Raw genomic sequence first — 12,932 nt, 5'->3', positions numbered from 1 at the left:
CTCAACCAGGTAAAACCCCTGAGCTCAACCAGGCAAAACCCCTAAGCTTACCCAGGTAAAACCCCTGGCTTTACTCTGGAAAAATTCCAGACCTTACCCAGGTAAAATTCCAGACCTTACCCAGGTAAAATTGCAGACCTTACCCAGGTAAAATTGCAGACCTTACCCAGGTAAAATTCCAGACCCTACCCAGGTAAAACCCCTGACCTTATCCAGGTAAAATCCCAGACCTTATCCAGGTAAAACCCCAGACCTTATCCAGGTAAAACCCCTGACCTCACCCAGGTAAAACATGTTTTCAGTCTCCCAGGTGAGCACCAACATGCTCAGCTTCCTTTTTATGAATCATTTCCTCCCCTCAAAGTCTCTCTTTCGCCCCTTTTAGCCGAAGTTCTGACTCAAATTTACAGCATTTAAATCAAATTTAGCTTTGTTTCTCTTAACAAAACAACTTCCAGCTTCAGGTAGCCCACTCAGCTCGTTAAGGGCATCACCATTATTTTGTACCACGTCCTTTTATCCTCCAGATTAAAACCATTCCAAGTTTTCCAGAGCACTGGAAGGGATGGATCGTGTGCCGTTACCTCGTATGGGTTTATTCCAAACCAAAAATAATTAAGGGCAAAAAAGTCTAAGAGGTGAAAAATGAGATAAAAACAAAGAAATCCTCTTATAAAAGTCAGGAATAATGAGGAGGGAGGTGTTTCTTACCACTCTCAGCGAGGGCAGCAGCCACTTCGTTGAGGGTGGAGTAGATGTTGCAGGCGGCCCATCGGCACTGGGCACCCAACGCTCCCAGAGTCTCCATCAGCACCTAGGAAACAAAAAACACCGGGAAGATCAACACAAGGAGCAACACACAGCTGAGGGGTTTGTTTGCAATTCATGGGAAAGCTTCTGGGGGGGTCTCTGAAGTCGGTTTTAAGCTTCAAGGCCAGGCCAGACGGGGCTTGGAGCAACCTGGGACAGCGGGAGGTGTCACTGGATGGGCTTTAAGGTCCCTTCCCACCCAAACCATTCCATGGTTTTATGATTTTTGGGGGCCTCTGAAGCGGGTTTTAAGCTTCAAGGCCAGGTTGAACAAGGCTTTGAGCAACTTGGGCTAGTGGAAGGTGTCCCTGCCCGTGGCAGGAGGTGGCACTGGATGGGCTTTAAGGTCCCTTCCAACTCAGATCACTCCAGGATTCAGTGATTCTCTGGGACCCCTGAAGCTGGTTTTAAGCAGTATCAGGGTCATTAGAAAGCTGCACAGAAAACAATTTTGCAGTTAAACCATCTGTGAAACAATTTTAAAAGGCTGCCATAAATAAGAACTTCAAAGTATATATTTTTTATGTATATATGTATGTGAGAGAGATTTCACTCAGCAAAGTCCCAAATCCAGCCAGGAGTAACCACTCCTGAGGGGAATTCCCAGCTCCTCGTGCATCCCATTGACCCCCTGGGGCCTGTTGTAGGGGCTCAGCAGTGGCACAGCCCCGTGTGGGGTTCGGGGCCGGCCCTCACCGCGGTCTGGGCCGTGATGTGCGTGCAGCCCACGATCTTGGCCCCGGCCAGTGGCTTCTCCCCCTGAGCTCTCTTCCTCAGAGCCATCAGCGCGGGCATTTCTGCAGGGAGAAGGGAAAACAGGCCCATGAATGTGATGGAAAGAGGGATGAGGGCAAGGACAAACTGCAGCACCGCTCCTTGCCCCGCTGTCTGGTGTTCCCATGAACTTGTACAGCTGGGGCGGCTTTCAAAGAGGCCAAAGCTTTGTGAGCAAGCCCAAATAAGTGAAAAGGACCCAATATCCCTCTGGATTTTCTCCCTGCTATCTCGGATGAAGCACCATCCCATGTTCAAATTTCTACCTGCAAGTTCCCAAGTGAGGCTGGAGGAAAATCTGCTTCAGACTTCAGGAGAACTTGGGACTTCCTGCCCTGCCCCTCTTTTCCCATGTCCCTCCAGCTTCCTAAACTCTTTGCTATGGACTTCTGGAGATAATCAAGCTCAAATTTATTTGATGGATTTCATCTTCTCTACTGATTTTAACAAAACATGTTGGACCGTAGGACAGCCCTTCAGTAGTTGTTTGGTTGGAGCTACTCGGCACAACCCCGTAACTCCTCTCCCATCCCACAACACCCCATCAAAGCTCTCCCATCTCTAACAGGCATCAGGAGAACACCAACACACCGAGCCTCAGAAGGGGATCTGGGGGAAGGAAGGACCCCACAAGACAACCCAGGATGAGGTGGAGCTGGAGGGAGGTGCCCCCTTTACCCTGCTCAGCGATCTCGATCTCCCGGCGCCCGAACTCGGCCTGTTTGATGTTCTTCACACAGAAATCGCTGCTGCCTTTGGAATTCTTCTGCTGCTTGTCCCGGGGGGAGGTCTCATCGTCGGAGCTGTCTGTGTAGGAGGCAGCTGGAGGGGGGAAAAGAGGTCAGAAACAGGACAAAACATTCCCTGGGGCCAAAGCACCTGTGGATGATCCACGGCTGAGCGTGGCCATGGATGTGTTTCTCCATGTGCAGGTGCCACCTCCCTCTGTCCTCAGCTGGGATCTGCCCTTCTCCCACAGGGACCATCTCCCCAGGCAGTTTTACCTGGGGTGAATTCCTCACTCTTACCTCCTCCTACTTCAACACCACACCAGAGGTAATTAACGGTGCCCATGTCCTCCACGGGCCCATCTCCGTGGCCTTCTCCCATCTCTCTTCCCAAAATTTAAGCCTTTACAGCTCTAAGGGAGCCACCAAAGACACCCAGGACTGTTTCAAGTCCTTCCCAAGCTGTAGTTTAAGGCAGCACAGACACAAGGCCCTGTTCCATTCCAAACAGCATCCTGGTGAAGGCTGTGAGTTGATGATTATCCAGGTATGGTGGCATTCCCAGTCCTTGGATTTGCTCAGTTTGGATGCTCCTCAGTGAGGACCAGGAGCTGCTGCTTGGGAGGATCACAAGGAAACTCGTGAGGAAGAAACTCCTTCCTTGGGAGGATGACACAACACTGGCATGGATTGTCCCCAGAGGTGGTGGCTCCCCATCCCTGGAGGACTTCAGGAATGGGTTAGAGAGCCATGGATCACCTGATCCCATATGGATCATGGTCCCACGGAATCAGATTAAGCTGCTGGTTTAAGACCGGGTATGGATGTGTCAAAAACTGTCTTCCTTTCCTATCAGTGCCCTCCAAACTCCTGGTTATGGAACTGGACTATGGACAGTGGAGGTCCGTGGAAAAGCCCTTCACGGAGTTAGAAATTCCCCTTCCTATTTATTTTTATTACTAAAATCATGTGTACTTATGTAAAATCACATCCATTTTCAGTTTGAGTCATGATGAATTAACTACCACTTCTGCTTCCACTTGGGATCAGCTGAGGAGATTATTTGTGCCATGTTTTCCCCTGGAATATGACCCTACTGCGGGAAGCCAAACCTCTTCCATCTTTTAGGACAGGCACCAGCAGTCAGAGCAACGTGATGAACCAGAAACCATTGCTCCTCTTCCCTTTCCAGAGGACCTTCCCAGGACCCAACTCAAAAGCCTCATTCCCTATTAAACTGCCTGGAAGTTTTACTCCAAGCCTTTACTCCCCAGATCACATGGAACTTGTAAAATGAACCCGAGACCTGTTGTCCAACTCAGTGTTCCACAAGAGGATCTCCTTGCTTGGACAGCCTTGTCCATGGCACCAAACAGTCTGTTCCAGAGGAGGATCTCTGTGGTGGAACAGCCCCAATCCATGACATCACATTATCTGTTCCAGAGGAGGATCTCCGTGGTGGAACAGCCCCAATCCGTGACATCACATTATCTGTTCCAGAGGAGGATCTCCGTGGTGGAACAGCCCAATCCATGACATCACATTATCTGTTCCAGAGGAGTTTCTTCGTGGTGGAACAGCCCCATCCACGACATATTATCTGTTCTAGAGGAGGGTCTCCTTGGTGGAACAGCCCTATATCCATGACATCACATTATCTGTTCCAGAGGAGGATCTCCTTGGTGGAACAGCCCCATCCATGACATCATATTATTTATTCCAGAGGAGGGTCTCTGTGGTAGAACAGCCCAATCCATGACATATTATCTGTTCCAGAGGAGGGTCTCCTTGGTGGAACAGCCCTATATCCATGACATCATATTATCTGTTCCAGAGGAGGGTCTCCTTGGTGGAACAGCCTGATCCATGACATCACATTATCTGTTCCAAAGGAGGATCTCTGTGCTGGAACAGCCCAATCCAAGACATATTATCTATTCCAGAGGAGGATCTCCATGGTAGAACAGCCTGATCCATGACATCACATTATCTGTTCCAGAGGAGGATCTCTGTGGTGGAACAGCCTGATCCATGACAGCCTTGGATGCTGGCCAGTGTCATGGATGGCTCCAAATGATGGACACCCCACACCCTGACGAGCCCTCTGTCCTCCCCAGCACCACAGGCACAGTTTCCAGGGGGGAATGCTCTACAGCCCAAGGGATTTGTTCTCCCCAGTGCCCAGGACAGATTCCCCATTTCTACCTCAGTTAGGAATTCGGTAGCAGGAAGGGTGAGTGGTTCTTACACTGTCATGGGGAGGTGGTTGAACCTGTGGTCTCCACCACCACCTAGAGCTCCCAGGGAGCTTTCCAGGGGCATCCAGACCTCAAGCTGTGACTGATTCCAACAGCCCCTGCAGAGAACTTGGAGCAAAGGAAACCTCCCTCTGCCCAGAACGGCTCTGGTGGCATTTCCACCCCAAAAAAACCCCCCAAACCAAGGAGTCAAACCCTCCACCCCACCCCAGGCCGTGGGTTTGTCTTTCCTGCAGGACCCAACGAGGGGGTCCCTGTCCCTTCTGGCTCCTGTGAAGCACTTGGATGATGCCAAGGAAAAAAAGCTTAGTGTGGTCCTGTCGGAGCACCAGGCTCCCCGAGACCCACACGGATCCTGAGCCGCTTACGGGGGGAATTAGGCATTGCTGGAATTCCTCTGGGAAGGCTCCATCCTCAGAGGGGTGTGAAAGGCAAGTCCAACCCTGCAAAGTCCCCCCTGGAGCCCCGAATTCAGAGTGTTCACAACCCTGCAGGCCCAGGAGCCCGGATTAATAACAAAAAGGCACCTTACATAAACCCAAACTCTCGGACAGCAAGGACTCCAGAAGGGAGGATTAATTAGTTCAAGGAGGATTATTTCCTTGAAGACAGTTAATCTGGGTGGAGGTTTCTTTAAAACCAGCCATTTTTGGTTCTGGGGGCTGAAAGTAATTTTTTAACAACAAAAAAAACCAAACAACCCTGCCTAGAGTGGCCAGATTTTCTTGTGCAGATTGTTCTTTACTGCTAAACACATATAATATATTAAAGTGTTTACACAACTATGGCAATTAAATGAATATCATTACTGTAATAGAACAGTGTAATAATTTGTAATAGTCAGTTTTGCCTCTGCTTTTCTGTCAAATGAAAAACAAACACAGAAAGGAAAGGATTCCTTTCCTGATGGATAGGCAGCCTCCTAATTATCATCTCAACTCACCCAAAAGTTGATTAATGAAAACTCCCTGCCTGGGGTTGGCAATTCTGTAGAGCCGTGGAGCATTTTAAATTAAATTATTTGTACTTTGAATTCCAGCTGAATTCCAGATATTCCTGTTCCAATCCCACTCCCAGAACGTGGACATGGTGCATCACACACGCTGCTGAGTGTCTGAGCATTCAAAGCTGGGCTCCTACAAACCAGCTGATCCCCCCAAATCTTTGCTGGAGCAGATAATGATCTGAATTTGGCAGAAAGGGAAAGGACAGTTCGTGAAATTGAGGTAAAATTTAAGTAAAATTAACCCAAACCCCCCCTGGACTCCAGAGCAGAGCTCCCAGCTCGGTGCCCTTCCCTGGCTGGCAGCAGCAGATGTTGATAAAACACCCAAGTGTGTCCTGGGGCGAATAAATCACTCCCAAACGGGGCAGAAAACAATTAATTTCCCCAGTGAGAAAAATCAGTCCCTTTAAATGAAGTGGAACAATCACAGAAAACCAGCGGCTCGTGGCAGATCTGAATAAGAGACTTGGAATTCTAACTGGAAGTGGGGGATCAGCACCATTGGTTTTGTCATTCCGTGGACTTTACAGCAACTGAGAGATGAATTTTTCATGTTCCACAGTGGTTTGCCATGGAATCATGGAACGGTCTGGATTGGAAGGGAGCTTACAGATCCTGTTGTTTCATCCCTCTGCCGTGGGCAGGGACACCTCCCACGAGCCCACGTTGCTCCAACCTGGCCTTGGACACTTCCAGGGATCCAGGGGCAGCCACAGCTTCTCTGGGAAAGCTATCCCAGGGCCTCTCCACCCTCATTATTCCAGTTTTGATGGGCAGGAAGAACAAGAACCCACAGCTGTTTGCACACCCATCCTTGCATCACTGCAACAGCACTGGCACTGCCCTAGAATTTTGGGCCAGGATGCTGGAAAACTGCCTTCCCAGAAGGTCTCAGGGAAGAGCTGCTTGGTTTAGGGTCTGTTTTTCCCTCATGCCCATCACCTCAAAACTTTGAGACCTCCCTGCACTTCTTGGGTGTCCAGGGAAGGGGCTGGAGCTGGGAAGGGTCTGGAGCTGCAGGAGGGGCTGAGGGAGCTGGGGGGGTTCAGCCTGGAGCAAAGGAGGCTCAGGGGGGACCTTCTGGCTCTGCAAGTCCCTGACAGGAGGGGGGAACCGGGGGGGGTCGGGCTCTGCTGCCAGGGAACAAGGGACAGGCCAAGGGGAAACGGCCTCAGGCTGGGCCAGGGGAGGGTCAGGTTGGATATTGGGGAAATTCCTTCCTGGAAAGGGCTGTCCAGCCCTGGCACAGCTGCCCAGGGCAGGATGGAGTCCCCATCCCTGGAGGGATTTCCAAGCCCTGTGGACGTGGCACTTGGGGACAGGGGTCAGTGGTGGCCTTGGCAGTGCTGGGGGATGGTTGGACTCGATGTGCCCAAGGGCTTCTCCAACCTAAACAATTCTGTGAATCTTCCCCTCCCTCTCTTCTCCTCATGCTTCTTCTTTTCCAGCCTTTTCCCACCCCAGGAGAACTCAATGAGTTGTTCAGACTGTGCTACTGTTCAGTCTGAGAAGGGAAACAACAAAGACCAAGATATTCCAATGGGATTTATCCCTCCATCCTGCAGCCACCCTGGGAACTGAAGTCTTCCATCCTGGCTGCCAACCTCCCACTTCCAGGAGGAGGGAAATTCATTATTCCCACAAGCTCATTAATTGACTCTGCTGATGCTTTAGCAGGAGATGGTGACTGCAAGGAGCACTGGGGAATTCCCCAAAGATATTCCAAGTTCTTCCAGCTGTGAACCAGGAGAGAACACGATGACACAGGCCAGGCCAAGCAGAACAACAGTTCTTCGAAAACGACAGTCACAAAACACTCCCTGGTGCTCAGGGATTGGATGGAGCTGTGGATTCCAAAGTGGGAACAGAGCCTGGGCTGATGCCCCCCTCTGGAAAGGACAGCATGGTTCTGTCCCCTCATCTCCAATATCCTCAGGACCAGGGAAATGAGTGGAGAAACACAAAGGAGGGTTTCCATGCAGGAGCTCAGGAGGAGCTCTGGCCACCAGCCAGGTCTGTGGCAGTGTCTCTGAGCCATCAGCCAGGAGCTGGATGTTGAGTTTCCAGAGGCTTTTACACTTAACTAAACCAGAGCTTTAAACCTCTCACCGGGTTGGATGAGGTTTGGAGCAACCTGGGATAGTGGAAGGTGTCCCTGGCTTGGAATGGGATGATCTTTCAGGTCCCTTCCAAGCCAAACCATTCCATGTTTCCATGAAACTACCTAATATCTACCCAGGCTCTCCTCAAACCCACTGTGACCCACCAAATATCCCAAAAACACATCCAGAGAGTTTCACTGCTCAGACTCCAGCAGGAAAAACACCTTCAAAAAGGCCCTCAAAGGTCCTCACTGCTGTTTCAAAGACTCCAATCCCACGTGCAACAGGTAAGTCCAAACCTACAGTGGGATCCACATGGATTTGTTCAAGAACAGGAAAGGAAGCATGAACAGAATGGAGAAATGTTGTTTTGCTGAGCCTGGAAGGAAAAGGAAGGCAGCAGGACCTGCACATGAGGGCTACAAGGAGAGATGGGAAGCGTTAAGAGCATCAGAATGAATTGATTTTCCATCCAACCACACGCGAGGACGAGGAAAAAAAGCAACAACCCTCTTTCCACGCCTCCCCTCCCCACAGTACCGACCCCCAGCAGATCTGGGAGATCCCTGAGGGAAAGACAGGACAAAACCCCAGGGTGTGCAGAGTCTGGAGAGCTGCCCCCCTCACCTGAGCTGTAGCTGTCCGTGGAGGACTGCGAGATGGAGCGGGACAGGGAGCGGCGGCCGATCTTGGACGGGCGCTTGTTGAACTCCTGCTTTTGGTCGGCAAACTGGATCTGTGGGGAGAAACCAGGGAGCTGAGTCACATCCCAAACATCCAGCAGGAGATTAACCCCAGGAACCCAGAGCCTCGAGCAGACACCGACACCATCCCAGCTCCAGGCTGAACCACAGTTCCTGTTGTTTGATGGGGACAGGACACGTTAAAATTCCCAGTTTTGTTTAATTCCAGACCCTCCAGCAGGGATTAGAGATGTCACTCCAACCCACCCCGTTGCAGAATACAAGTATTTAATAATACTGTATTTAAGAGCACACAACTTCACCCAACAAATCAAGAAATTCGGGATAAGCCATTAAATCCAAGAAATTCTCCAGGCTGGAGAGCTGGATTTCCCAGGAACGTCCACAAGGAGCTGCAGCAATGGATTAACACCAGTATTTGGTGGTTTTGTTCAGTGAAGAGTTAAAACCTGTTTCCATCTCTATCACCACCAAGGAATGAAGATTTCAGATCCCCCCAAGACCCTGAGCACAAGAGATAAATATTTAAGCCAGCCAAGCTGATCTGCTCCAAGCACACCAGGACAGAAGGGATAAGCAAATTTCCCATTTTTTATCAGGGGAATGACATTTAACCCCGGTATTCACAGAGGAATCGTTTTCTCTGGGCTTTGTTTTCCTCCAGCCTTTGGTTGACAAGAACAGCAAAGAGGAACAAGCAACCAGTATTTCTTTATTTCCTCAAATCCAGGTTTTCCCATGAGCCAAATATCTGCTCTTACAGGTGATTTTGGGGATTTTAGAGTAGAGACTCAGCCCTCCTGTGTCCTTGATGTGCACCTTGGGCTGGACTTATCTTAACTCTTCCCTGCTCACATCAGCACCAACTCCACGGGGCTTCACATGCATCAGACACATCTCACAGCACCTCAGCATCCCTTTTAATTCATGGAAAAGTTGGAAAAACCTTAAAGCCCATCTAGTGCCATCCCCTGCCATGGGCAGGGACACCTTCCACTAGCCCAGGTTGCTCCAACCTGCCCTTGGATGCTCCCAGGGATCCAGGGGCAGCCACAGCTTCTCTGGGCAACCTGTGCCAGGGCCTCCCCACCCTCCCAGCCAGCAATTCCTTCCCAGTATTCCATCTAAACCCACCCTCTTCCAGTTTTCTCTGTATGTGGCTACTGGGCCATGTCCAAACATATCCTAAAACTTAGAGTTTGAGGAGATATTTCCACTTCTGGTGCTCATCTCTTCCTGAGCCAACCCTTGATGTCCCCACTACACCCATGATTCCTGTTAAATCTCAGGGAAATTGGAATCACGACTTCCAGTCGCTTGGACTTTGCTCCGAGCACGAACTGACTCGTTCTGGTGCAATGAGGGTCAAATATTTACATCTCCAAATTACTGAAACCCATTAACTTGGGTCTATTAACGAGCCCCTCGGGGTTTCCTGAGAAGTTCTGCACTTGTTTCAAGGAGTCATTTCAGCAGAAGGAACTGGACCCTGTTCTGGGAATTCCAACTCGAGCTCAGTGGTTTCAGTGGCAGCACTTGAGCTGGGAGGAGAGGGGAGGGGAAGGAGCTGGGAGAGGATTTGCAGCAGCACCTGGGAGGTTTTTTTCCCTGCTAATCTTAAACCAACCAAGAGAACGACACCGGATCAGGAAACACACACGGGAGGGGAAAAAACCAGGACAAACTCATGTTCCAGCCAGAGCCCCGAGGAGGATTAACACCCCGAGCCCAGCAGGATGGGGGCTTTGCACACACACACCTTTATGTGCCTCCTCTAAGAAGCTACTGGCCTGAAATAACATCCTTTCCCCCCCCCTCCTTTTTATTCCATTAATTTAAACCAAATCCCCCCCCCCCCCCCCACGGCTGAGCAGCTCCATCAAAGCGTCAGGTTGTCGGTGTGAAACGACGCTGGGATGGGCTGGGATTCCAACCACGGGGAATCATTTGTACTGGAATTAACATTTCCCTTCAAGGACACTCCGTGTGACTGTCCCAGGTAGTGCACCAACACTGGTAACTCGGAGCTCTCTGAGCCCTTCCACATCCAAAACCAAGCACGAGACTAAGCAAAGTCAGTCCTGAACCACATCAGGCAGAACCAGAACTAGGCTTTATAATAAGCCCTGGCCTCCACCCCTTTCAGGGTTTAAACCCTTTAAACCACAAGATGGGTTTAGCTTTAGCTGAGCAAGGAACTGACCCCCAAGAGGTCGAAGGAAGCTCCAGGAAAGGAAAATGTTGGGAAGGGGCCAGGCCAAGGCTCAGATCTGATTTTACCTTGCGTTGACTGACGTCCTTTGAGCAACAGAGGGAGTGGGCAGGAAGGGCTGCTGGAATTCCATAGAATCATGGAATGGCTTGGTTGGAAGGGATCTTAAAGATCATCTCATTCCAGCCCCCTGCCATGGGCAGGGACATCTTCCACTAGACCAGGCTGCTCAAATCCCAAGCAATCCCACGAGGTGACAGGTGGCACAACACGCCGCGTTCCAGCCAGGAACAGGGGACATCCAAGATGGGGATGGATGAGAACAGTGATTTGTTTCCAGCCAGAGCTCGTCCAGCTCACACCAAAACATCCCTGAAGGCAACAGCCACACCTGCACAGGCTGGAGCTCCAAGGAGAAGCTCTGAAGCCTCTGAGAGCTGCAGCTCCTTGGATTAAGGAGCCCAACCTGCTCCCAAGGCGCCGCTGCTTTCAACTTCCAGCAGGAAAAACCAATTCAAGCTGGAAAACCTCCCCTCCAGATGTGCAAGGCCAACGACTCCTAAGATCAGGTGTGTGCTCACCACATTTCAAATGAGCCAGGTCTCACTTCCACCCAGGGTTCCTGCCACAAAACTGTGCTCCTTCACTGAGAAAAAACACTCCCGTCATCCAAGGTTTTCCTGGAGAATCTCCCTGCTCTCAACCTCATCTCCTCCTCCATTGCAGTGCTCCGAAGAACAACCCCAGAGACACGTGTCTGGCTCAACTCCATCGCTGAAACCTGCTCCCAAGGGAAAATGGAGAGAAGTTCTCCGGAGATCGGGGATTTTCCCCGAGCAGTCGGCTCCAGAAATGAGCGACCGGGGTGGGGGGGGAACAGCAAGGAAAGGAGGAGGAAAAGAGAGGAAAAACACGAATAGAAAAACGCAGTTCTGGTGCTGAAGAGTGCCCTCACCTGGGCTTTGATCCCCGAGTCCCCGTTGACATTGTACTTCTTCTTGTTGGGCATGGCCGTGTCCCCGCCGGCCCCGCGCTCCGCGTCCCTCTGGAACCGGGAATGCCCCCCCCATTTATACCTCCCCATCCCGCTCTGGTTTCAGCTGCGGGGTGGAGGCACAGGGAGGGAGGGGAGGAACCGCTGGCATTTTCAGACTCCCTTTTTTTTTTTTTTTTTTTTCCTCCCCTTTGGCAGGGAAGGACCCCAAGACTTAATGAGGCGTCCCGGCAAACAAGCCCCGCTTGTGTTCCGCGGGGAATTACAGCGGTTCCCGACCTCCAGACAGTTGGCGGCCGGTTTGAACGTGGCCTGGCTTGTGTGTGCATAACAATGCCTTATTTATGTAACCAGAACAGTTCCCTGCTCGCTATAATTAACTTGCTAATTAAGCTCTTTTAACTCGGGTTCTCCCCCCCCTCCGTTTTCTTCCCCCCCCCCCAGCCCCGCAATGTCAGATGGTTTCGTTAATGGAGCCTCATTAGAAGAAAATTAACTAATGAGCAACTAAAACAACGCAGGCATTTGGTACGTGGCAAAGTGGTTTTTAATTGTGTGGGTCCTCGCTCTGCCCCCCACGGCTGCAAGTGCACAGTTTGCCCTTGGAAGGGTCCACACTCCCACTCCACACTCCCACTCCCATCCCGCTGTTCCCGCACCAGACCTTTCCTTTTAGGATCATGGAATGGGTTGGGTTGGAAGCAACCTTAAAGCCCATCCAGTCCCACCCTGCCATGGGCAGGGACACCTTCCACGAGCCCAGGTTGCTCCAGCCTGGCCTTGGACACTTCCAGGGATCCAGGGGCAGCCACAGCTTCTCTGGGCAACCTGGGCCAGGGCCTCCCCACCTTCCTTTTTCCAATTATTTCTTCCTTATATCTGGTCTCTTCCCACCTTGCAGGTTCCTACTGCAGCAGGAAAAAGGCTGTGGATGGAGCAGACCCGCTGCAGGACAATTCCTTTAACTGAGTGGCTGGAGCTGCTATCCAGAGATTTTTGTCCCTGACAAGGTACCAAGGACAACCCCCATAAAGAACCTCAACATCCTGCCCAGAGAAGCTGTGGCTGCCCCTGGATCCCTGGAAGTGTCCAAGGCCAGGTTGGAGCAACCTGGGATGGCAGGAGGTATCCCTGCCCATGGCAGGGGGTGGCACTGGATGGGTTTTAAGGCCCCCTCCAACCCAAACCATTCCATGATCTGCTTCAGAAGGAGAGGGAGCTGGGAAGCGCTGGGGCATCATGGATTGACCTCAACACCAATTCTGACTGACTGTGACACCAAAGCTCCCCCAGCTCCATTTAGGATCCCACACACCTGATTTACAGCTCATTTACCACTGATCT

At 51.1% G+C, this 12,932-nt stretch overlaps 1 protein-coding gene across 2 annotated transcripts in view; it reads right to left on the bottom strand.

Moving 5' to 3' along the window:
- The window catches only part of AHCYL2 (adenosylhomocysteinase like 2), an 81,374-nt gene that overhangs the window by 18,719 nt on the left and 49,723 nt on the right, over positions 1-12,932 (bottom strand). Inside the window, exons 1-5 of one of the 2 annotated variants that reach the window (XM_032687278.1) lie at positions 11,550-11,693; positions 8,306-8,414; positions 2,263-2,406; positions 1,507-1,607; positions 712-814 (exon numbers count right to left, since the gene is read on the bottom strand). In XM_032687278.1, coding sequence (XP_032543169.1) covers positions 712-814; positions 1,507-1,607; positions 2,263-2,406; positions 8,306-8,414; positions 11,550-11,678 — 586 coding nt within the window. In that variant the 5' untranslated portion in view covers positions 11,679-11,693. Of the gene's footprint in view, positions 1-711; positions 815-1,506; positions 1,608-2,262; positions 2,407-8,305; positions 8,415-11,549; positions 11,694-12,932 lie in introns of those variants that run through there. The other variant, XM_032687277.1, reaches the window with a different exon arrangement.

The sequence above is a fragment of the Chiroxiphia lanceolata genome, chromosome 5 (genome assembly GCF_009829145.1).
Source record: "Chiroxiphia lanceolata isolate bChiLan1 chromosome 5, bChiLan1.pri, whole genome shotgun sequence".
Lineage (NCBI taxonomy): Eukaryota > Metazoa > Chordata > Aves > Passeriformes > Pipridae > Chiroxiphia > Chiroxiphia lanceolata.
The sequence above is the reverse complement of the archived record's forward strand: the minus strand, read 5'-3'. Positions and strand labels throughout refer to the sequence as shown.